The sequence below is a fragment of the Perca fluviatilis genome, chromosome 8 (genome assembly GCF_010015445.1).
Source record: "Perca fluviatilis chromosome 8, GENO_Pfluv_1.0, whole genome shotgun sequence".
Classification (NCBI taxonomy): Eukaryota; Metazoa; Chordata; class Actinopteri; order Perciformes; family Percidae; genus Perca; species Perca fluviatilis.
In genome coordinates this window covers 41,577,535-41,604,351 of record NC_053119.1, presented here as the reverse complement: position 1 = coordinate 41,604,351, position 26,817 = coordinate 41,577,535, and the positions used below count along the sequence as shown (strand labels likewise).

The 26,817-nt window shown below is 41.6% G+C and overlaps 1 protein-coding gene across 1 annotated transcript; it reads right to left on the bottom strand.

The window, feature by feature from the left end:
* Positions 1–15,773: 15,773 nt before the first annotated feature.
* Positions 15,774–26,174, bottom strand: cotl1 (coactosin-like F-actin binding protein 1). The gene is made up of 4 exons (XM_039809410.1): positions 25,707–26,174; positions 24,750–24,832; positions 16,918–17,075; positions 15,774–15,926 (listed from the first exon to the last, which is right to left on the bottom strand). Exons 1-4 carry the CDS (start codon positions 25,781–25,783, stop codon positions 15,816–15,818), a joined length of 429 nt encoding a protein of 142 aa, XP_039665344.1. The 5' UTR covers positions 25,784–26,174; the 3' UTR covers positions 15,774–15,815.
* Between the last annotated feature and the right edge of the window lie 643 nt (positions 26,175–26,817).

Here is a 26,817-nt window from a genome sequence, read left to right as displayed (position 1 = left end):
GTATTAGTAACAGCTGCTGCTCCTTCCATTATAAAGGTACAGTCATATTACACTTCCGTTCTGTGAATACTTGCTCTGTTTCCTTTTGACTTCAATTGAAGCCCATTCAACTAACGATTTCAAGTATACTTTTACCTTTTTGGTTTCCATAATGTTGTCAGACACTTAGAATATTAATCTGAGTCTGTCAGCGGAAAAATGAGCACTGTTGTGAAGGTAAATTTGAGCTGGACAATTGTCCTATTACACATTGAAGCTTGTTTCTCTGCTGCCGACTGCAGCGATCTCTCTTAATACTGGACCAATGTCAGAGATTGTTTTTCCATCAGTCACTAAAAAAACAGTAGTTACCCTTTAACTTTGCCCTGCAAATTTGCATATTTGACAAAAAGAAACACTGATGCATGGTGTTTGGAAATGGAGAAGACATTATTCTAGAAATGTGCCATCTCCTTTTTATTTTTTATTTTATTCTTTTACAATATCATACTACCAGACGTCAGCAGCATCATGCACTGCTTATGGTTTGTGATCACTCTGCTCAATATGTATTTATGAGGCTACCAGTGGTGGAATACAATTACATTCATTATATTGTACTCCACTAAATATATTTAAGGAATAATTAAATAGGCTTATTCTTTTTCTTGCTGTGAGTTACACGGGAAGACTGATAACACCATCATATCTGTACGCTAAATATTTGTCAGCAGCTGTTGAGCTTAGCTTAGCTTAGCATAAAGACTGCGTGCATGGGGAAATGGCTAGCCTGGCTCAGTCCAAACAAAGCACACCTACCAGCACCTCTAAAGCTAACTAATTCACACATTATATCTTATTTGTTTAGTCCGTACAAAAACTGAATTGTAAAAACAGCATGAGTTTTGCAGGGGCTGGTTACTTGGCAACTGCTCGGAGCCAAGAAATAGTTGGGCATAACTCACGTAAAGCAGCAAATTGTTGATTTTACACTTCGGTCTTTGTATTGTCTGAACAAACAAGATATGATGTCTTAATTTTGTCCCTTATTAATAAAAAAGCAAAGGGTGGCTACTTTGAAGAATCTAAAATATAAGACATGTTTTCAGTTATTTCATATATATATATAAATCTTCTTATCCAACTCTCTGCCAGAAAGACTTTCTGTAAAGAAATATGTTTGTATTAAGGTATTGCTACTTTTGCTAAACAATCTCAATACATCTTCTACCCCTGTTTATTACCTATATCAGAATTGCCACATCACATGATTTATTACGATATCATGAGTAGGGGATAAGTGTGACTGTTCCTTAACTCAAAATGCCTGTTGTAAGAGAGGCTTACTGCCTGTCTGCTCTGACATGTCTCTGTTTATCTCTCATGTAGTCTTGCACCACAGATACATTCTAGGATAGGAGAAAAAAACTTATTGGCATTTCTCTAAACCAATCACAATGGTCTTGGGCGGCGCTAAGCTCTGGACGTAGCGACGGTGGCTCTGCAGAATAGTCTCAGGAAGGAACTTGTTTTGGTGGAACAATATTAAATGAAGTTAACTGTTAATTATTAACCGTGAGCTGTTTAAATTAGCTTATTGGATTATTAGTTTATTGCCGTGTGCAATCCCACCAAACCAAACTGACTGATTTCAGGCTTTATCCTGGAAATGTACTGCCGTTGATCCAGGCTATCGCTCATGTAACAGGAGCACATGCTGAGCTATTGCAGTTTGAGGATAATGTTGCTGAAAGTAAGTAAAAATCTGCTGACAGGGCTCACAATCAAATTGAAGTGCTGTTTGATTACGCTTTTGCATATTTAGATAAAAGAAATTCATGTGTATCCAGTTTGAGTTTTCTATATCATGAATCAGACATATGTAGCCATGGCTTACACCCTAATAACTCTATAGTTGACCCATGCCTTGATTTACACTGATATTACAAAACCAGTCTTAGAGTCATTCAGAGTGCCATTAAAATGCACCGCTATTCTCGTTCTTATTATAAAGGTCTGGGCACAGAAGAAGTTGACCTTTTACCGTAAGCAAATGGCTACAGATGACTGTAAGCAATGTGCCAATAAGGCAGGTTCAATAAATGAATAACTATTTTACTGGGTGTCACTGATCCATGCAGAGCAGAGAGTTATAGTTTAATTAAAAGGAGAGTAGAATCTTCAGCAGGAAATAGATAAGCACAGTCTGTTAGTAATTGGATTGAATGGGGGAGGCACAGTTGAATAGGAAGAGAAAGATAAAGGACAGTAAGCGTTAGAGACAGCAAAAAGGGGGTCAGAAAGCAGAATTATGTAAGATTTTGCGGTGGTCTGACAGAGACAGACAAAGGGAAGATGTAGAAGGGACTAGGAAAGGAGATATGCGTTGCCTTAAGGTATAACTTTGAGTTAAGGGTGAGTGGAGCTGTTGTGTAGGCCAGTGGTAGTGTGACGCAGACATGTGACAATCAAAAGAAAGACACTTGGTCCACTTAAAGCCCATTCAAGTAACAATTTCAAGTATGCTTCTAATTCTTCTGACTTCATTAGTGGATGTGAAAATGTTCTGGAGGGTTTCTGACATGGTGTCATATTTGAGCAATGTCACTGAAGTGCCAATGTCATGGCGTTAAATCACACCCTTGAGGGGCGCCTGGATAGCTCACCTGGTAGCGCGTGCGCTTTTGCGAAATTCTCAAAATAAAAAAGCAACACAAAAGATTAGTCCCTGTAAGTCAGCTAGCAAACTTGAGCTAATGTTAACTTTGTAGAGATTATGGGATTTCCCAAACTGAATAAATACTGCACATATAAAGACAAAACTGATCACTCAATCTTGTTATAGCTAAGATGTCTGCTGAATGGATAGATTTAGATTTAACGTCATGTCCACGAACTTCAAGCAACAGAGACGATTTCTTGGACCAGTTAACCCGCTCACTCACTCAGGAAAAAGTTGACTTTACTCTTTCTTGCATTGCTTCCCTCGCTCAGTCTAGGTTGGTCAGCTGTCTATAAAAATAACCTTTGGAACAGGAAGTGAGCTGTATATTTGAACTTCCTTACATACAGACACAGATAAGGCTTCTGTTTCGTTTCAGTTTAATTCTACAACCCTACTACTATCCTGTTGAACTAAAGAAGAGGAAGCACATGCAAAATAGCATTCATTTAGTTTTCTTCAATGGATTTGTATTATGAGTATAGGCACATTCATACAAGGGCTGGCTACGGTGGCCAACAGGGGCAAACGCACTGCAACTTAAGAAAACATGCAAATAGACTAAACACAAGCAAATTAAGAAAACATCTTCATTAATTTGACAACACATGCGCAGCATTTGGCAAACCCACTGCAAATACACACAACACAACCAAATACACAAATGTACTGCAAATACAGAAACAATGCAAAAAGAAAAGCACAAAAACCCCGAAAACAAATGCAACAGATAAACGCTGCATCCAGTTTACACAACGGAAGGCAAGGTTATGTCAGAGAGAGTGGATCGTTTTATTTTTTTATAAGATTTTTAATAAGTGTTCTACTTTTCAGTAACATATATGGGCTTTAATCTATGTTAATGTTAGCTCTTGTAGAAGTCAGTCTCTATCACGGTAGCTACGTAAACCTGTTGCTCTTTTATAATACTCTAAAAGACCAGGGCCAAACGTAAAAATGAATATGCACCTTTTTATGTTGCCACTTTCCTACTCTTTTCTTCCCATTTCCAAAACAAACCTTTCCTCTGCTCTCTCTCTCTCTCTCTCTCTCTCTCTCTGTCTCTCTGTGGGGTCAAAATTCAAGCTGTTCTACTCAGCGCTCCCCCTAGAGGCCTGGAGAACTTCCGTTATGTAAACTGGATGCAGTGTTTTTTCTTTTTGTTTCCAGGCTTGTGTGCTTTTCATTTGCAGTGCATTTGTGTATTTGGTTGTGATGTGTGTATTTGCAGTGTGTTTGCTAAATGCAGCGTTTTCTTAATTTGCTTGTGTTTTGTCTATTTGCATGTGTTTTGTTTTTTTAGTTGCAGTGCGTTTGCCCCTGTCGGCCACCGTAGCTGGCTGATCTATGAGTGAAACTTAGATGTGATGGCATTTGCTGCACTGATATCCTTGAACAATGACAATGAAACAGAGAGGAATTCTATAGATATTCTGTAGATAGTTTTTTTAACCTTTATTTATTCAGGGTACGGTTCACTGAGAGGAAGCCTCTCTTTTGCAGGAACGCCCTGATCACAGGTTACACACCTGGAAGCTGCCCAGTGCACAGTCTGATCTGCTGGCCACCGAGCAGCTCCACTGGAGCCCTGGTGGTTAAGGGACCATTAGTCTGTGTCCACGACGTTCCACTTCCGGGATTGCTCCGTTGCTGCCGGAAATTCCGCCAGATTTCACTCTTTTCGGCCGGATGCCCATCACCTTCCTCTTTCTTGGTGTTGTAATTTTAAACTGCATGAGGACTAAGGTTAACTGCTCCTCAGATCTCTGCAGGGTAAATCCAGACAGCTAGCTAGACTATCTGTCCAATCGGAGTTTTCTGTTGCACGACTAAAACTACTTTTGAACGTACACATGTTCCACCAAAACAAGTTCCTTCCCGAGGCTGTTTTGCAGAGGCACCGCGGCTCCGTCTGGAGCTTAGCACCGCCCAAGACGATTGTGATTGGTTTAAAGAAATGCCAATAAACCAGAGCACATTGTTCTCCTCCTCTGAAGCGCTGTGGAGGAAGGTCTGGCAAATCGAGACTAACACCAGACTAACTGTGCAATAAAGATGTCATCATTCAAACTATATCCTTCATATGGGAGGCAAATACCTCAGAGAAACAGATCATCAGTAGTGATATAAAAAAACAATAACGCCTGAGATCACAGCAAACAGACACCCCACTGTCAGCTTGTATTTCGAGTGTAAACGCACTCAGTAAACTTGGTAAACAGATGCTCATTTTTGGTGGGAGAATGAAGTGGCCCTCAGCTCGTTAGTCTCTGACAATGGCACCTCTGTGCCAACACTGTGCAGCGCTGGCACACAGGAGCACTGAGAACTGACCCATTCACGCTCACATTCCCTCTCTGTCTTCCCTATTCACATGGCCTGGAAGAATCTGAAAAGAGACCCATCCCACCCCCGACCCCCCACCTCCATTTGCTTTGCTCAGTAGCGCAAATTTCAATTTCCATGCCCCCCCTCCCGTCCCCTTCCCCCCTTCGTCCTCCCGCCAACCATTATTTCTCTCTCTCTCGCTGTCTCTCTCTCCGTGTCTCTCTCCCTCTTCAGTCACCTTCCCAATTTACATTTTATTTAGACTGACTGCCATTCCTGGATCACAAAAACCTTAAAAGCAACCAAAATAAAAGCGTTTCGGGGGTCAGAGTTCATACTGCCTTCAAATCTGTCAAATCCACGGTTCAAGTCCCCGTACAGACCAAGTACGGAGTATGGACTGGCAACTGGAGAGGTGCCAGTTCACCTTCTGGGCAATGCCAAGGTGCCCTTGAGCAAGGCTCCTGGAACACATTACAGCACTTTCTTAAAATCAACTCACTCTTGCCTTTTGGACAATTTAAAAATCTGGTTTTAGCCTTGCAAACATCTACATGTACTTGCTTTATATAATTGTATTTTCTTCTGAATCCGATATTATCCTGATTTATTTATCAAATGTTATTATAAGTTTTTAAGTTTGATTGTCTTTTTATGATGATGTATTCTTTTCTGTGTTGGTGTTCTTGTGTTGTTGTCTTTGTAATTACTCAATGTCATTGTAAATGAGTGTCGCCCCTAAATGATCTTTCAACTTTAAATAAAGGTGAAATGAATGAATGAAAAAAGCACCGAACCCCCAAATGCTCAGGGCGCCCTCGCTCTGCCATCTCTCCATCAATGCATGTATAGGTCCTGTTTGTGCATGTGTGTGTATTTTTCAGGCCTGTGTGTAATGCGTATTATCGGCTGACTAAAAAAAATGTAATTCCCCCGGGGGATTAATAAAGTATGTCTTCTTCTTCTATAGAGCTCAACAGTCCCGCCCCTCCTCCAAGAGACCTTAGGTTCCGGAAGTAAATTTCCCGTTCATTTCTCCCATTGACGTCTGTAAAAATCCGTATAAAGAGTTTTAGACCATGCCTTAGGCTAACCAGTTACGACATGACTCATATGCATACAACATATCATTTCAAGTGAAAAAACAAACATCAAGGGTACAAGACTGTGTACATATTTTCAGTATCGAGCGAAGGAACTACTTATCCCATAAACCACTGCGCACCACTGAATAAAGGAAGCTAACGTTAGTTTAGCTAACAGCTAATTTCGGCTTACCGCTAGCTGAGACAGCATGTAATAACTTTAAAAGACCCTCAAAATAAAACCTGAAAATAACCGTTAAAATATATAACAGCTGTTACGTGTGTTTAGTTTGAGTTACCGTTATTTTTGACTGAATCAAGCTGTCAGCTAGCGGTTAGCTGAATTAGCTGTTAGCTAAACTAACGTTAGCTTCCCAGCGGAGGCTAATGGCAGAAGCGTGGAACAGATCGTGATTCGTGCATTGTTGTAAATCCTCGTAAAACAGGATTATCATCTTGGGCAGGCGCATGACACACCGTCCAGGCAGCACAGATCAGGTACCGACCAAGAGGGTAAGCGTCTGTCAACAACCCGTAGCTCCTATGGCGCCATTTTGATGCTACCAAACGATCACCCGACGTTAGCATCCCATTGACTGCCATTCATTTTGACGTCACTTTTACAGAGAATAACTTTACATCTGAAGCGTTTAAAGACTCTATTTGTCCGTTGTTTATTTCTAAAGAAACACGACAATGTATAAAAGGCTCCATTACCTTGTACCTCACGTTATGGCTCCGTAGCAGACGCTTTTATAACAATAGGCTAACGATTGTGTCATAACCACGAGATTTACTGTCACACAGTAGAGGAATTACCGCATAGTACAGGAGAAGCTCGCATGCAGTTTGGACTTACATTAGCTGTTTAAGTTTAATTACTAATGTTAACTAGCATGTTAGTTCTATCAATCAATAATGAGCCTGTGTCTATGTTATCTCCTTACATATACCTACGCTCTCCGTCTCTGTAAGATTGGGAATGATTGAGATTTCTCTCGGCACAGCTACCAGAAGACTTCACACTTTCAGACAGGTTGCTCACGTCACATCTACGTCTTCAAGCTCAGTTGGAGGCTGCTCAGTAACACTCTGCCAGCACCGGGAAAGAGACTTCTAATATCCTTCACTGGTCTCTGTCCAGAGACACGGGGTCTGTTGGTCCAGTTTATATATATACTGTCTATGGTACCGACAGCTCCCCTCCTCACCAGCATGAGTTCCACCAATCAGAGGCATCACTGTGGGATTGTTCAGGATTGTGGGTAATGAAGTACTTATCCAAGACATCATGAATAAAAGATATTTATCTCAAAACAAGGTTGGTGCCCCACGATTTTTGGCGTCTATATGAGCATATACACTCACCTAAAGGAATATGAGGAACACCTGTTAAATTTCACGTTAATGAAATTATCTAATCAACCAATCACATGGCAGCTGCTTCAATGCATTTAGGGGTGTGGTCCAGGTCTAGACAATCTTCTGAACTCCAAACTGAATGTCGGAATGGGAAAGAAAGGTGATCTAAGCTACTTTGAGCGTGGCGTGGTTGTTGGTGCCAGACGGGCTGGTCTGAGTATTTCCCAATCTGCTCAGTTACTGGGATTCTCACGCACAACCATTTCTAGGGTTTACAAAGAATGGTCTGAAAAAGGAAAAACATCCAGTATGCGGCAGTCCTGGGGGGCAAAAATGCCTCGTTGATGCTAGTGGTCAGAGGAGAATGGGCCGAGTGATTCCAGCTGATAGAAGATCAACTTTGACTCAAATAACCTCTCGTTACAACCGAGGTACGCAGCAAAGCATTTGTGAAGCCACAACACGCACAACCTTGAGGTGGATGGGCTACACCAGCAGAAGACCCCACCGGGTACCACTCATCTCCACTAAAAATAGGAACATGAGGTGACAATTTGCATGAGCACACCAAAATTGGACAGTTGAAGACTGTAAAAATGTTGCCTGGTCTGATGAGTCTCAAGTTCTGTTGAGACATTCAGATGGTAGAGTCAGAATTTGGCATAAACAGAATGAGAACATGGATCCATCATGCCTTGTTACCACTGGGCAGGCTGCTGCTAGTGGTGGGGGTGTAATGGTGTGGGGGATCCCTTTCGCCTTCAGAGCTGCCTTAATTCTTTGTGGCATTGATTCAACAAGGGGCTGGAAGCATTCTTTAGAAATGTTGGTCCATATCGATAGGATAGGGTCAAACACTTTATTAATTATGGTGTTCCTAATAATCCTTTAGGTGAGTGTACAATCGCTTAGTCATGTCGGCATGCTGGTTTTAAGTCTAACATCAACGGTTACGATTTATGGCTTATACTCCAATTGTCAATGGAGAAATTGCATTGTATTTTTACTTCCAGAACCCACTGTGGGCGGGACTGTTGAGCTCTATTGGCACAGGGCTAGTATTACCAAGGGACTTCATGTGATTTAGAAATCACACCCAATCGTCTGTGTTTCATGCGGCGCATTCGCAAGGGATATAGAGGGTCATAGAAAAATAGGGTCCAGGTTGAAAAACCCCGATATTACCCTTTTAATAAACACTTTATAGGGAATTGTGAGTGAGTGAGTGAATGAGGGAACAACACAGCATTTGTCTGCCTGCTGTTGGTGCTGCTGAGCAGGTAGTGTACAGTGTGCTAAAGTAAAATAAAGGTGCTAAAAGGCTCCGAAGAGCTGGGGGGGGACTGAAGAGATGGTGATATTTCTCTGTGGGTTTGTTACTAAGAGTGACCCTTTTCATATCACACATTGGCATTTTATCCAATATAAAAAAATACTTTTTGTAGCAGCTTTAAACACAAATTTAGGATTTTGAACGCCTGAGAGGGAATAGAATCTACTGGTAATAAGAGCTAGCACTATACCCTTGTTAATTATTAAGTTTACAACAGGCAAAGTACAACAATCACTAATTAATGTAAAACACATCTTTATTCCTGTAGACAACCCTACAACATACACTACTTGAGAGGATTTAAGGGAAATATTTCTTGAGTAGATGAATTCATTACGTGGGAAGAGATCCCCCTTCCCGAAACACACACACACACACACACACACACACACACACACACACACACACACACACACACACACACACACACATATACACACACCCACCCACACACCCAGGGCCCCTGCCTGTCTCTTTCTTGGAGACATTATGAGCTCATTCCCAGAGTGAGGGGTCGTTTGAACATCATTCACTCGCACACAGACGACTCGGAGCACGCTGGTCCTTTTGGATTTAGGGCCCTGCTGAGCTGTGACTAACCAAATGTGAATCTGAATCATTCAAACTGGTGATGGAGTCGCAGATTGAAAGTGAAAGGAACCAACTGACCAAGTTTGAAAGGCTTTTTATTTCAAACTCTAAACTTAATGTCTTATATTGTGTATACATGGCTGAGAATTATACCGACGTAATGTATTCAGCTTCTCTGTGTTTACAGACAAAAAGACACATCATTGGTGCAACTAGTGCGGTGCCCAAACAAAACGTGCCTGTTGGAAACGGGCCAATTGCTTGGCCTCCTGTATTGTTGCTTGCAGCTTTCTCCAGAGCCATTGTACCCCAAAATAACTTACAGAAGGGCCCCAAAGCAACACAACCGTATAGGCCTACCAGTGACTTACAATGTATACTTCTACTTCAGAGGAAAACACTGTAGGCTTCTACTAAATATATCTGACAAATGTTACTGGTTACGTTGAAGATTCAGACTTTACTCACAAAATATCACAATTAAAATATTATGCATTATTCATTAAACTATCCAGCATTATTAGAGTTGAAATCTCCACCTTGAACAGGTGTTAAGTTTCTGTCGTCCCCATGAGGAATTCTAAGTTATGACAACAAAACTGTGGCCCCGTCCACATGATACAAGCCTTTTGTGACCGCGCACCGCCACCATGCCCTCCTCCACCCAGTTGCTAGAAGCCAAGGAGGACATGGAGGATTAAACAAACATGATGGACTTTTGAGAAAAGGTCATGATCTTCACTCCAGTTTCTGCTTGAAAGTCGCCGGACGCCACAATCTTCTGAACATAGTCATACTGAGAAATACAGAGAGAGTTGTTTGGAGCCGAAAATCATCATCGTCCCATCTCTGCGAGGACACTTTTTGATTTTTATGTGGATGAAACAAGATCGTCATCACACAAACATTTGGAGACATTGGGTGGCTGAAAGACAATTCTTGCCTTTTTCTAACTTTCTCTCGTTTTTCTCTCACACACACACACACACACACACACACACACACACACACACACACACACACACACACACACACACACACACAGCACATGACTTGCTGTGGGCTGTAAAATATGCTGCTGTGTTGAGGAGGTCTGAGGAATGCAGGAAGGATCTGAGTGGTATCACTTTGCAGGAACTGATCTGACAGTCCTTGTTTGAACACTCCTACACAGGTCCTGTATGCTAACATATCTCTCTCTCTCTCTCTCTCTATCTCTCTCTCTGCTGTTGCTCTTTCTATAAACATGAAGACATGAATGATGAAAACAAACCCTGTTAGTCATAGAGTATGAGCTCATCTCTGCATTAATCTAAGAATCAAGATGCCTATAGATCAATCCTATGAAACAGTATAGGCACAAAATGAGTAGTATCCCTGCATATAAAGATAAGAACTATTAAAGGTGCTCTAAGTGATGTGACGCGTTTTTAGGCTACAACATACAGCGTTTTTTTACAGTGTGTTCAGGGGACAGGCAGCTAGCAGATAGTGAGGAGATGTTTGCTGTATATGATGAAAAATGTTGTAGTCTAAAAAACGCATCACATCACTTAAAGCACCTTTAAATATTGCACTAAATGTCTGCACTAGTGGGAATTGTTGGGTCTTTGTAAATTATAGAGTGTGGTCTAGACCTACCTAATCTGTAAAGTGTCTTGAAATAAGTCTTGTTATGATTTGATACTATAAATAAAATTGAAAGACCCTATTCTAATACCTTAAATGTACTACTATCACAAAATGTTGAGCATGGAAGTTCATTCTTGACCCTTGAGACAGTATGTGATACAAAACGAACTAAGCCACCCCTAATCCTGTGTGAATCCACTTACTAGCTTTTCGGACGTTTCAACCTCATGGTCTTCATCAGTGGATGGAGTTTGCTCACTGGTCATCACGAACATAGTATTAGTTCACGCAAAGCACTGAAGTTGTGCTTGCATTATCTGATTACCATCAGCTGTTTCAGATCTAAATGTTCACCCAGCCCCGCCACAGAAGGGAGGCACACTGGGTAGAAGGCTTCTCCCAGTGAGATGTTTGAAGTAGTGGTTGGGGATAAAATTGAGATACTGGCCTGTGTGAGTGGGTTTCCTGTACACTGTGATCTTTATCCTACCATCAGCCCTCACATGCCTTTTTGTGGCTTTGTAACGATCCAACTTTATACCTACTCTTTTGATCTGTACACAAGATCCAAAGGGTGAGAAATGTCCATGTGTCGTCTGTGTTACTTTGTTAACTTCAACCGTCTTACCTGTGTGATCCTCTTTGTGTGAAATCAGTTCAAAGCGCTATGTGCTAAGCAGTTAGCATGGCAACAACCATGTTTTTCCCAAACAATGTACAGATTTGAAGGTGTTCCATTAACAAATGGCTTGAGAAGTAGCTGCCATAAATGGGACATGCCCCCAGCACCCCTCCCAGGCTTTGGCTGAGCTGAACAGGTGAGAACATGAAAATTGATCTCTAAATGCACTCATGACAATTACTGTGTGGTGTCTTGAATTCAAGGTATTGTGTGTATATTAGGAGGCGGATGTTGATAACATATTCTTTGGAACCTGAGCACAACAATATAAAAGAGGATTTGAAGCTCACACTCAATTATTTTCCATACCTATAATATAAACTCCAGAAAATGAAATGTAATCTTTTTTAAAGCATTAACCTCATTAACATAGCCCCTTAAAACACATCACCCCTGTCTCAACCTATACGTAACTCCCACAGAAACGCGCGCGCACACACACACACACACACACACACACACACACACACACACACACACACACACACACTGTGACTTGAGCTTAAACTACTCACTTCCTAACAGCTTACTTAAAGCCACAGTGAGCGATACCAGAGCTCTGTCATTATGCAACCTGCTATTAGTTCTCATAGATATCACTGCAACCACCCAGCCTGTCAGACACACACACACACACACACACACACACACACACACACACACACACACACACACACACACACACACACACACACACACACACACACACAGCAGAAGTCATGTTTGATCAGTGGCTGAGTCATGCAGACAAACCATTAATCCATTCATCTGACAGCTGTAACATGCCGATGGTGTGTGGGTTTAAACAGCTGGGAGCCATCGGCTGACCTGATAGAGAACAGCAGCCTTCACTTATATTGAAAATCCGGCATTGTAAGCGACAAGAGAACAAGCTAATTAGGCCTCTTTATTGGAATCAGTGTCCAGCCTTTAATTATTTCATTGACTGTGCCCGGCCTCTGTGGACATGCTGACTGACCACACCTATGTTAATGCAGAGTGCAAGAGCTTACTGACTGTGTTCAGTCATTAGGAAACAGTTTTCAATGGTAAGGCAAGCCAAGGCAAGGCAGCTTTATTTATGTAGCACATTTCAGCAATAGAGCAAAAGTGCTTTACATAAAACATTAAAGAGCAGTTTAAAACAATAAAAAATACAAAAACAGATAAAGTGCAGAGTAAGAAATGAACAATTATTTAAGGAAAGGCAGCATCAATCAGAAAAGTCTTCAGCTTTGATTTAAAGAAGTGAGAGTTGTGGCTTAGCTTCACTTTTCTGGGAGTCTGTTCCAGATATGTGGAGCATTAAAAACTGAACGCTGCTTCTCCCTGTTTAGTTCTGACTCTGAGGACAGCACAAGCAGACCTGTCCCAGACCACCTGAGAGGTCGGGGCGGGGGGGTCTTTGTGTAGCAGAAGATCTGAAATGTATTTTGAAATCAATTCTTTTTTGGGACAGGAAGCCAGTGCAAAGACCTCAGAAGTGGAGTGATGGTAACAGACTTATCAGCAATGTATTTACCTTTCCTGGTAAATAGTAGAATGGAGAGGGACTGTTTGAATACAGAGCAGCAACAGAAAATGTTCTCTGAGTGCAACTGGTCTGATCATTCCCTGTACAATCAGATTTAAGAAAGGATGGGAGGACGTCAGCATAGCAGAAACACAGAACTAAACAGCATTTCTCTTTATTAATAGGTAACCTTATAACATTTCTTTTGAAATTACTAACATTTAATATGTGATGTATTCATTTATTGAGGTCTAACTAAATGTAAGTTGAGATCGGACGCAGATAGTGAGGAGGACCTAATGTACTTAGACACTATGACTAGAACACTATAAAACATTTTGCCCCCCCCCAACCACTGACTGGCTAAGCATGATGATTACAGCGGTGACCATGGAAACCCCTGGGAGTCCCCTAAGCTCCCAGAGACAGTTGCTATGTGGACCTTGAATCCACAAGTGCCAAAATGCTCCCATTACCTCATCTTACATTGGTAACAAAAAGAGATCTTACAAATTAAATATGGTATTTCAGAGCTGTGTATTGGCCACTTCTTGGTACAGTGAAGAATCCAATAAATATTTTATGAAAGATTTGCAATAGTATTCCAGTCCCACAACATTGTTAGACTTCTGATGCACAATTTAAAACAGACAAACCAGATATGTCACACACAAAAGACACTTTGAGAAGCAAGTTTTGAAAAAAAACATCAATTTTTATTTGGAAATGACTGATCTTGTGCCCACTCAGTTTTGTCTTTCTTTTTCTTTTTTTTGCATCATTTTTTGAAAATCTCTCCTGCCAATGACCAAGATAACAATGCTCTTAAAAATAAAAATCATCTCAAAAACAAAAAGGTACAAGTAAAACATCCATTTTTTTTGCAGGGTGGGGGGGGGGGGAAGAGAGGGTTTGAAACCAAATAAACAGAGATGCTACAACCGAGAAAGGGCTCCTCCTGGGTCAGGATGATAAGCCCAGGCCCACGTGGTGATGAGCCATGTGCAGATCAAAGTCAACCCCCAAGTAAGGACGATAGCCAATCACAGTGTAGTGTTCACAAGCTCCCATGATGCCCCTCTCTCCCTGGGAGGCTAAGGCAGTCAAACACAGTAGGTTACAGTAGGCATGAATACCTTAAAGTGGTAGATCGTGAGATGAAACACCAGAGGAAAAGATCTCAATTCTCTGAATCCTTTGAGATTTTGCAAAACATTCAATGCTTGACTACAAAAGGCTGCTGAGGGGTCAATATATTAGTTTCTCTGTATTTCTACAACATAATATATACAGTTAGAAACCCTCCTGTAAGACCGAGAGTCTTATTCTTTGCCATGTTCTCTTCTACAAATTCTGCCCCCAGCTCTGGAAACTGCTAACATTGATCATGTCCAACAAAAGCTGGAAAAGGAGAAAGTAAAAAGTACAAAATGACACATTTGGACTAGTGATAAAAAAGGATTCACAGCACAAGTATGAAGACAGGCGGATGAATTACAGTCTGCCTCAGAACAAGACCTAATGGTTGACTTTGAGGCTGTAATCCAAACACAGCTGTCCGGCTAGAGATGAAGAGGTAGCTAAATGTGTGCTTAGCAGTATGACTCAAGATTACTCAAAGCAAGCCGGCAACCATCACCAAGGATAGAGTTAGAAAACGGAGATCTTTTCCTCCTGGAGGTACAGTGTATCATGACTAAGAGTTGTCAAACGCATGCCTGCAAGAAAAGAGTTTCCTTTTTAAAATGTCTATCCCCGTCAATGAACTCCCTCTTACAACATGATCCATTCACACCATATGCCAATTTGAAGTGAAACCCTTCAGTTTATTCCCCCCTATGCTCATTACATGAACGTATTTCTAGCAAACAGTGCTGAAGCCTTGATGAAACTTCCTATTGCTCAACTGCAGCCCAGCTGAGACGAGGATGAGATGTCGATGCACAGTTCAGTAGATAACCAACTATGAGCTGACTGGGGAGAGGGCAGAGGCTAGGAGAGGCGAGGTTGTGATCTTTTAGAGCGCTGATATACTTGCTTTTTTTATGTGTGCATGGTGGCGAGCTTGTATATTCTGTGTTCCTTCAGAGTGTTGGTTTGAGACAGTAACCCAATGTAGTAACAGATCCGCATCAAGTTCCCTGTCGGCGTCCATCTTTGGACTAGAGCCAGCCCTTAAAGGAATAGTTTGACATTTTGGGAAATGTGCTTATTTGCTGTTTGCTAGTAAGGTCATATCTGTCTGTTCAATATAAGGCTGCAGCCAGTAGCCGATTAGGTTAGGGTAGTTTAAAAACTCAAAATATGGGAGAAGAAGAAAAAAGAATATACCCACCAACACCTCTAATGCTCATTCATTAATACATTGCATCTCATGTGTTTAATTGGTACAAAAACCCAAGTGTAAAAATGATACACTGATTGTGAGTGCATTTCGTCAAGCGCCCTCTCCTTCCTGCCTCGCCCTCTCCCCAAGAGGTAGCAGCCCTGCCCCATCCCCCCGCCCCCCTTTATTCCACCACACCCCACCCTGACCACATCTGACCCCCCCCCCCGCCCCAACCCTTCCAGTGAACCATGGCACTTCTCTACTCGGTCTGAGCGTCATAGTTGGCTCCACCAGCCTTCTTCAGCTCTGTGCGGATGTTGTCTGCTTCCAGTTCCCTCGGGTCACTAAACATAAACTCCTTGGCAAAGTTCTGCAGAGACAAAACAGTTCAGAAAACCAAAAGTTACTTTTCATTTGTTGCAGAATGGGAAGAAGCCAAGCTAATCACGGCTGGGTAATGTTTTACATTTTTCAATCAGTTTTTCCACAGATAGCAAAAGAATGCTTTCCGTAGCTTTGAGGAATACAAACACGATTTCCTGGAAAATCCTGTTTCCTTTAAGGAAGAATGACAAACTTCTCAGTGAATTAGTAGTCACGCCTTACAGGAATCTGACGGGGAAATCGATTCAGCTTTTAATACTTGCTGCACTCTGCTGAAGACACATTTCGGTTGGTCTCAAAAAAGCCCTGACCCGACCCTACTCAAAGTCCAGTCACAGCTGAGAGTGGCACAGAGGTTTGTATGATATTGTACGAAAACATATTCACAACCATTTGTATGATCTCCTACGCAATTACAGCGACCGCCGGCGTGCCACATGACGACCGGTCACATGACCGTTAAGTTTAGCGTACTGTGAGCCAGGTACAGGGCACCGTGAGCTTACGGTATTTCAGCGGCTGTTGCAGTTGAGTTTATCCGACAAAAGGTGACAGTCCTGCGGTGACAAGATTTAAATTTAGGCACCAAAGCGACTAGTTAAGATTAGAACAAAGATTGTGGTTTGGGTTAAAATCACCAGTACTCCTGGGACACAAACACCCATTTCGTGGGTGAAAGTCTTGTATCTTCCCCTTAGCTTCTTCCCGGGACATGAACTCCTCCCCCGCCTGAAGGCCCTGTGTCTAAGGACCCGTCCATCCATATTTTAACTCTATGTTCTGTTGCTTATATTCCCTATCTCCATGTTTCCTCTTCATATTATCTTGAGTTCAGATGGCTGTGTTGCCATATTGCCTCTGTAACCAGCCAGTTTCCCCAAAGGGACCATTACAGCTTCACTCTCTTTTACTCTCATTAGAACAACCATTACTTTAATTGCTACTTTCTTCACATGCGACACCAACCAGTCTCTGACCTGCACGATCTCTTTGACCAGCGCCTTGTCGGTGCTGATCTTGGCGCGCTGCAGCCCGCTGATGTTCTCACCGATCCAGGTGATGAGAGTGAACTTGGCTCGTTTGCTCATGGTGTCTCCCATTGTGATCCGGACGAAGGCGAACAGACGGGCGTCATCTGAGGAAACAGAAGGAAGATACGATGTAACACTGACTACACAGAATGAAAGGGCTTGCAGTTGATGTTTTAACACACTGTTTTACACACTGCATCCCACACTAAAAGACGACGCAAATTCTCCTGTCCAATCAGTGCCTGACACACACAAACAGCAGTCTGTTGTTACGCCAGACAGGTGCTAATTGACCTCCTGTCATGTGATGTAAGGTCATGCTCTGTTTTTCTATCTGCTGATAGAAAAAGGCTACACATTGTGATTCCATAGTGTCACTTTGTGTTAGGATGTGTAAGTCTGGGGTAGCATCAAGCGTTGCAAAACTGCACTGTGTGTATATGTGTGTGTGATACAGACTAAGAGAGTTTCAGTGTTGCAGTGCAGATGAATACAAGGTGCTGCTTTTTGTAGTTCCACTGCACTGGCAGAGTCACAACACCTCTAAACTGTGTGTGTGTGTGTGTGTGTGTGTGTGTGTGTGTGTGTGTGTGTGTGTGTGTGTGTGTGTGTGTGTGTGTGTGTGTGTGTGTGCACAATGAGGAAAAATTCAGGTCAACAGACTAAATGAGCAAAATCTTTTGTGAGCCTTGCAGTTGTGTCAACCCTCCCAGAGTGACCACGCCTGTCACTCCCACGGTGGTCCACTGCAGAACTGACTGTCTGTGAATAATGGGTGAATACATGCAACAAGGCGAAAAAGAAGAAAAAAACGCCTCTGCTGCTTCTCTTTCTGACTTGTACCTCTTCAGGCCCCTAAATCCTCTTCAAATGAAACAATGTGAGCAGGAAACATCCCTCTTTAGCGTGAACAGCTCACAGACATATGGAACATGGAACGAGGGGTCCAGTGTCGCCAACTCTTTTCCAATGAAAGTAGCTCCAAAAGTCGCTGAAAGTTGCTCAATGATGTCATATGCTCATTTACATATTGGTAACATCATAACGTATCATTTGCATAAAGCTTTTCCTAGGATGGCGAAGGAATGTCCCGCCCTACTCTGCCTCTGATTGGCTAGTACTCGTTGCCTTTGTTGGTTGGATTGGTTAGGTTGAGGCAGAAGGAGTGAGATTGGTTAGGGTAAGAATACCAGGGTAAGCCAATCAGAGACAGAGTAAGGCAGAGTAGGGCGGGACATTCCCTTGCCATCATAGGAAACGCAAATTTGCGCATGGTGCAAAGTGGGAAAGAGAGACCCCGTGTTGTTGGCAGAAGAGCCGTGGACTGTGATGACTCTGAGAAATATATGAAGTCACTAAATGTGTCACTAGTCGCTTTTTAGTAATAAAGTTGCGAAGAGGGTCTGAAAAGTCACTGAATCTAGTGAGAACACTGGAGGGGTCGGTAGTAGACAGAACGTCACTAAAAAGGTGGATTATAATGTTCCAGTAATGTCTCCTATTAGGGGTGGGAATCACCAGAGGCCTCATGGTACCATATCATCACCATACTTATGTCACAATACCATAATGTTGCAATTTAAAAAATATTGCAATATTCTGCGACATATTTTGCAATGTATTAGGTTTTTCCAACTTCAAATGTTTACCAATTTCAAATGATGTCCCCAGTAGTTAAGACCACATTATTTCTATTAGTATTTCTAGTTTTGTTCTTATTGTGCTTATTACGTCTTATTAACATACCTAAAACTGAGATCTGTAGTTTCAACTGCCGAACTTGAGATGCTTATACATGCCTTCATCTCATCTTGCATTGACTACTACTAGCGCACTTTTCTCCTCACTTAGTATGTCTGCTTTGGATCGTCTTCAGTCTTTCGAGAATGCTGCTGCAAGGCTACTCACTAGGTCACACAGATGATCTCACATTTCCCCGGTACAGAGGCTCTTCACCGGCTATCTGTGGCATAGAGGATTTACTTTAAAATTCCTACTCTTACGTACAGAGCATTGCATGGTCAGGCTCCTGCATACTGTATGTGGCTGAGCTACTTCACCCATATTCGTCAGCTTGCTGTCCTATGTTTAGCTTGTTAAATGTACCGTCTGTTCCACCCACCCGGCTTAAGATCGGAGGTGATCTATGGAATGAATGAATCGTCTCCTCTGTTAGGGTCTGCTCTTTCTCTGGATTCTTTCAAAAATCTGATAAAGACATACCTGTTTAGACAAGCATTTGGCTGACCGGTATGCACCGTCTGCACTTAAAATATTATTGTGCAATACACACACACACACACACACACAACACACACACACACACACGATTCAACTAAGAAAATTGAAAAGTGGGACTTTTTTAAATTTATATTTGTATTTGTTAAAGAAGGTGTTGTACAGTGAGTTGAAAAATATAGGCCACTCATACATAACTTTAGTTTATACATGAAGTAAATAGAAATGTGTATTTCACATACACAGATCTCCAAGTGTGATTAGCCCATGTCACACCTATTTCCCTCAATACTGTGTCGAAGAAATACACCCAGGCTGTGTTGTCTGCTGTCTTCAGGCGGTACGGTGTCATTATGTAACAATAACAATTACTCATTATTGTCTTTCAGATATTATTGCCTCTGTGTGACTAACAAAAACTCTGTATACTCGGACTATGAGCTGCAGTCTTCAACAGAGCAGTCAAACTTCTCCCTGACACTCATTAGGTTTCCACCTGGAAATAACATCCTTACTGTATGATCTCAAGACATCCTGAAGATCTTTAAAGGTCAAGGACTGATCAAAGCACATGACACTGGGCAATATATCTTTTTATATCGATATGGTAACATCGACATAATAAACCTTCGGGAAAAAAACATAAACAAAAACGTCAAAAAATATTGGACAAAAGTCACAAACATTGAAAGTGTATAAATAATGTCTAAAAAAACGTTCACGGCACAATCAAATCACTCAACAAGCGTTCTCCGACGGGGGCAAGAGAACGACAGCGTCATTTACGATACGATGATGCCCAAACGGGGCAAACGTTATGATTACTTGCCCAAAGTGGCGTTTGACTTGCCCCGGGCCAACCGTTGTTGAGAGCATCCCATCCCCACTAAGTCAGACGTGAAAGCGCCACACATCATCAGCCAGTATGCTGGAGGGGTGGAAGTATTCATCATGATCAGCTTGTGTTTGTGTGCAATTCATTCATTATTTTTCAAATTAATTCTGATATTCGCTTAATCGGTTGAGTTATTTATCAAACACTTATTGGTTCAAGGTTCTCCAAAGAGAGAAGAGTTTTATGTCATTTTCACTTTCATACGTTTGGGTGTTAGGAGTGTTGGTTGGACAAAGATGTCCTCTTGTCGCCTATTTTCTGACATTTTATTGACTAAAAGAGAGGCACTTTAGTGAATAAATATTGCACTTAGTACTTCATAGAGCTGAAGTACTGAAGACAGATTAAAAAAAGAATAGTCATACTGAGGCAGTAGAGGCAAGATATCCTGACTTCCTCACAACCACTGGATCTAATACATCCAATTATGCAACTAATGGCTTCTTTCTTTAGCCCCTCCCTGTCTGGTAAAATACCCACATCCCTAGAGTGTAACTCAGGCTTTCTGTTACAAAGTTGTCGTCTCTAAACCAACAGAACAAACTAAACACTCAGAAAGAGAATCATTCACTTTATGATTTTAACCCTCTGAGGACGAAAGACGCACCGGGGCGTCCAAACAATGTTTGACTAAACTCCTACTCAAAAAGACATATTACAAAATGTCATTTCAGACATTTATTTACTATTATAATCATATATAACCTTAAACCTTAAATTCATTTCAAGCACCGAAAGAACTCGTACAACACATCATAAGTTAATGTTTGTTTTCAAAAGAGATTTGAGGAATTTCAAAAAGACAACGTCAACGATTCAGCTTTAGCGCCAAATTATCTCTTCACACGTCGCTCTAGAAAAAATGTGGGCGTCACTATACAGCGGAGTTTGTTCTGACCATTTTGATATGAAACACATGGGGATCAGATATATGCAAATACCATAAAAAGGTCAATTTACAGTTTTTTCCGATTGCTAAACGACAGTGGGCACAATTGAAGAAGATATGTGAAAAAAGACAGAGGGTTAAATAAGGATACTCAAATTTGGAATGATACATTCTGAAATGGTGGAAACAGGCTCATTTAAGCCGAGTTCCTGCCAAAAGGTCAGTTGATTTTGCTTAATTGCATTAGGAGTTTTTTTTAACAGTACAACCTGCATTATCTTTATGTAGCTGTTGAAGCCGCTGATTAAGACTTTCTTGGCAGAGCCTCTGCGGCACTGTTCTCAGATCAGATCACACGCACATTTACAGGAGCGGCCACTATAAAGAGTTTTATCAGCATGGGCCACAAAGGACATTGCCTGGAGCAACACACACACACACACACACACACACACACACACACACACACACACACACACACACACACACACACACACACACACACACACACACACACACACACACACACACACACACACACACACACACACACACACACACACACACACACACACACACACACACACACACACACACACACACACACACACACACACACACACACACACACACACAGGTCGCCTGATTGAACTAAGTAAATTCCGTGGCACTCAAAGTGAATCACCTCCCTTTGTCATTGTCACCGTTTGAGATACCAGAGAGGAACTAGTACAAACACATACCCTCGCCCCAACCTGGAGCTCCCCCACACCCCCACACTTCCTCCCTCTGGCTTCCTGGTTTGTCTTCCATGCTGACACAGCATGTAGTTTCAGTGCAGTTTTTCTCTGCAGCCGGCCTCCCCCCTGCTGCAGAGAAAACTGCACTGAAACTACAATGATGATGAGACAGCAAAATAGACTTGTTGCTCTGCATACATTGACTTCATTTTAGCAGACCAAAGGTTGGGCGGGTGACACCGTATCTTCCTCTGAGCCCACACTCAGTCCCTCTGAGACAGCCTGGAAACTGGAGCTGTCTCCTGTGGACAGTGTCAGGTGAGTTTGGCAAGGAGTGGTGTTACCAACATGTGAACTGAGTCTAACAGCAGGGCCTGAGGATGAGGAGGCCAGTCACTTGACCATTTCATTTAGTGTGGATCCCCAAAGGATGAATCCTAGTCATTTTGGTGACCCCCAGATCTTTTATAACTAGCACCACTCTCAGGTCAACATTTTGGTCCATGACCAAATATACCCGCCCCAGCTAAAACAGCAAAGAAAAAGGAATACTGAAGCTGAAAAAGCAGTGACTAAAAACAGGGTTTCTGCAGGTTTCGACAAGTCAAATTAAAGACTTTTTAAGACCTTTATGAATTCAATTTGAGACCTACAGTATATCACAACATAAAAGCACAACAAAATGCAGAGTCACAAAAGTACTCTGGAATTAAAATGGCTTTCGAGTGTGTGATGTAATTTGATTGTCGGTTTCTCACTGGAGCCCTGGACAAAGTTTTGATTACTATATGAGAATTATTATTGTTTATATGAAAAATAAACAACTTTTACACCACATTGGTTGTAATCATTTTGTGCAGCATGTACGGAGATGAGATGTCTTGAGAGTTGTAATAACATTTTAAACAAAATATAAAAACAAAGGGTTAATTGCTCCTGGGAATAAATCAAATGGAAAACTATGTAAATTGTGAAGTTGTATAAATAGATAAATGGACTTCCCAAACTGGGAAATGACTGATGTATGTAATGCAGTAGTTTGGATGAGTGAAAAATAGTCCTTTTCGCATCACTTTGAAGCAGCAGGCAACAGATTGTGTGCGTGTGCGTGTGTGTGTGTGTGTGTGTGTGTGTGTGTGTGTGTGTGTGTGTGTGTGTGTGTGGGTGTGTGGGTGGGTGTGTGTGGGTGTGTGGGTGGGTGTGTGTTGGGGGGGAGGGGTAAGTCAGAGCCCCGAGGAGATTCTACCAACTCTGCCTTTAAGTCATTAGGATCCGCCCTCTGGGGATCTAGAATATCTGAACCCCATTAGCCAGCAATCCAGTTAAAAAGGTTTTCAAAAATGATAACCTTATGGCAGCACTAGAGGAAAAGTCAGTAGGATTTATCCTCTGGGGACAATCAATGTTTGTACCAAATTCATCATCAATCATTGCAATCCATCCGATATTTATTGCTATCCCTTGAGCAATGTTACTAACATGGCTAAAAAACACTAGAAATCTATTTTGAAGACTTGAGAAAACCTGAGAAACAACTTCTTATCAGGGGACATTCGGGACTGAATTTCTCATAAACTGATAGTTTGGTAATCCACAATGAATCATTTATGACACTGACTAAATAAGTTATTGATTGTTATTGTTTCAGCAGAAGTCATGTTTTAAAAGTGGCAAATCAAATAACAACAATGCCCTGCATGCAGTATGCTCTTGCATTGATCTAGGTTGTGCACGCCAGAATACATCTATTTCTACTTCCTGCAGCTGGATTACTTAAACTTCAATGTTCAAAGGGAGCCCTCCTCTTCAAGCCTCACTAGATGAGCTGTCTGCATCAGCTCCTCCTCCACTCAGAGCAGGGTTTTCTGCAGAGTTACAACTTCACTGCTAAATAAGGGAAACAAGCCCACAGATAGAAACATGTCTGATAGTGTGTGTGTCATCTCTGAACAGGAACCAATGGCAAACGCACCAGCTGAACTGCAGTAAAGCATGGTGATAAATGAGTTATTTCAACATAGGAATGTGAGCTCTGAAATATCAGGAAGAAAAAGAAAAAAAAAGTACAGGCCCGAGGCAGCAAGAGTTAAAGACAACAAGAGCAAACATCAGAAACAGCCACACCCAACATCTGAGCAGATGCTTTACTCTTAGGACACAGAAAGAGGGGAACTTACACAGTGTGAGATTGTGTTTTTCTCTACAGCAAGCCATCCATTAGTTCTACTGTATTTGCTCACTAGGAATCATTATCTGGAAGCCCCAACTCGCTATTTTTCTCCTTTTTCTCTTTTTGTGATGAACAAAAATGGGTTCCATGTAGACAGAGATACTACTATGCATGATGCTGTGCAGTGACTACACAGCAGACCTAATCCTTCATTAAAAACACAAACACACACATACACACACACACGCACACAAGGAAAAACTTGTTCTTGTTCATGTATTTCTTTTATTTAGCTGCATGTAGATGCTTTGGTTGGAGCATTTTTTTTAATCCAAAGGCGGTGACAGGTGAACAATTAAACTTGCATGAATGCCAAATAGTTTTGAGAACAAATAATCAAGTTTAAAGTTGGCTTCTACATCTTCCCAGAGCAATCCAGGAAACAGTGTTGTGCTGCTATTCAAAAGTTGACCTTAAATGTTTCACCTTGTAAAAACCATGCACAGGATATTGTAGAACAGGCAGATTATGCAATGCATACAGTGGCATCCAATGGGTGACAGAGCACAGAGTCTTAAAAGATTAGTGTCAAGTTGTGGGGCATATAGGCTGTTTAACCCGTCCAGATAACCACCCACACACACACACACACACACACACACACACACACACACACACACACACACACACACACACACACACACACACACACACACACACACACACACACACACACACACACATCAAGACTAGTCAGCAGTAGGGAATACGTTTCACCCATGCATTACACTGGCCAGGCTTGGATAAAAACTAGGGTGGAATATTTAAATAAAATCTGCTCTTTACCTGTGCACATCCTCTTGAAGTCCTCATAGTCAGCCCCTTGTCCTGCAGGCACGATCATAGAGCCCTCATATTTAAACACAGTCCTGGAAGATGCAGAATACACCGTGCATTATTACTCCATGTATTATCCAGTCTCATCATCTGTTGATTCACAGCAATTGCATTATGTGCACATCAGGCCCATTTTGCAGACTGAAGCAATACACAAAATGCTTAACACCCGTGCAATGTGGGAGCTGTGTGTTAGCCATGTCTAAGTGTCACTGCCATAACGTTATCCTCTCTGAATACAGGACAAAGGAAATTACTTCAGCCCTGCTGGGCCTGATAACTGTGCAGTGTGTGACCGCTAAATAGCCAGAATAAATATCAGCTAGATCGGATCAGCCAGGACAGGACACTGAATCCTGCATGTATTTTAGCCAATTTTGTTATACGTTTAAGCATTGGAATCAGGGTTTCACGTATCCAATGGGTTTGAGTTACAGGCAAACACCGATGTGCCGTTCTAGTGCGTATTCAGTCAGAGGGTCGAACTACTTTAAAATATCGAGCAATTTAAAGTTACATTGGGTACATGCAGACGTTCATTTGGCATAACATACAGCGCATTACATTTTCTATAAGTTTATGATTCTGTCTTCAATTCGGCATGTATGTAGTTAGCCAAACTGTGCTTATTTAAATAAAATTTAAAGTTTTATAAAAGGTACGCCTCTTATTTTAGCACCCTTCGCAACAGAAAAGACGGCGCAGTGGGCGGCAACACGCTAACGTTATGTGAATTTGATCGAAAAACGGACAGATTAATGTACTGTATGTTTTTTGAAGTGAATAATGGCTAGTACGTCTTCGTTATTCAGATAAGGTCCATTCATGAAACATTTACATTTGCAAATGTGCAAGGAAATATACATTAGTCACAATCTTTAACGGAGTATGGATAAGTACACTCACCAATTGGTGTCCGTGTTATCGTCTCTGACTTGGTTGTAAGCTTCTCTGCAAGCCTCTTTATCGATTTGGGTTGCCATTTTTCGTTTAACGTCAGACAGGAGTGAAACAGTCGAAGTCAACGTTGTATCAGTCCAGGTTAGAGAGAGCTAGCTAACGGTACACAGTAATAAAGCAGCTAACTTATACAGTTGATGTAATACATCAGAGAAATATAACTGATAACCTTATACAATAGGCTTCACTCCAAAATCACGACCGCTGCACTGGAACAATTGAGCCGGTCGGATGCTCTTCTTCTAGCAGCTAGGTTTATTTCCTGTATATTGCTACTTTATGGGCGTTGGTGATGCAAGTCGATCAGGTTGCCAGCAGACAGACAGAGAGACAGACAGAGAGAGAGACAGAGAGAAGTCCCCCAGACGCTGTATTCACCTTCTCCCTGTCAATGGTCAATGGGATGAGGGCCGTTGTCAAGTGAGCCACAACATACAACTTCATATTCCCGTAAGGACTTTCAAAATAAAGTATGACAGACATGTAGAGAATAGATAGATAGATAGATAGATAGATAGATAGATAGATAGATAGATAGATAGATAGATAGATAGATAGATAGATAGATAGATAGATAGATAGATAGATACTTTATTCATCCCAAGGGAAATTTTAGGCATTCAGTAGCTTAGACAACCGTAACACAACAAACAAACACACATACACACATATATCTCACATACATAAAAATCACTCACAGAAATTTAAAGTTATAAAAATCACTCACAGAAATGTAAAGAGTTAAAGGTGCTATGGTAGACTGTGTGCAATGGTGGTAGTGCGAAAGAAAACATTGCAGGGATTGAACAGTGCAGAATGGCCAGAATGGCTGCAACCAAAACACTGTTGTAATATTATTTATTCACATACAAATATAAATGCAATGATACATTTAGCAGTCACACATGTACGTCATAACTTCTTTTTTTAAATTAAAACGAGCCAGGCCTATCCTTAGAATCATCACCTCTCACGAACCTGGGATAGTAACTTACAATTTCCTTTTAATAATACGTTTTCTCATTAATTTGATGGCCTATTATTTTCATGAGCCATT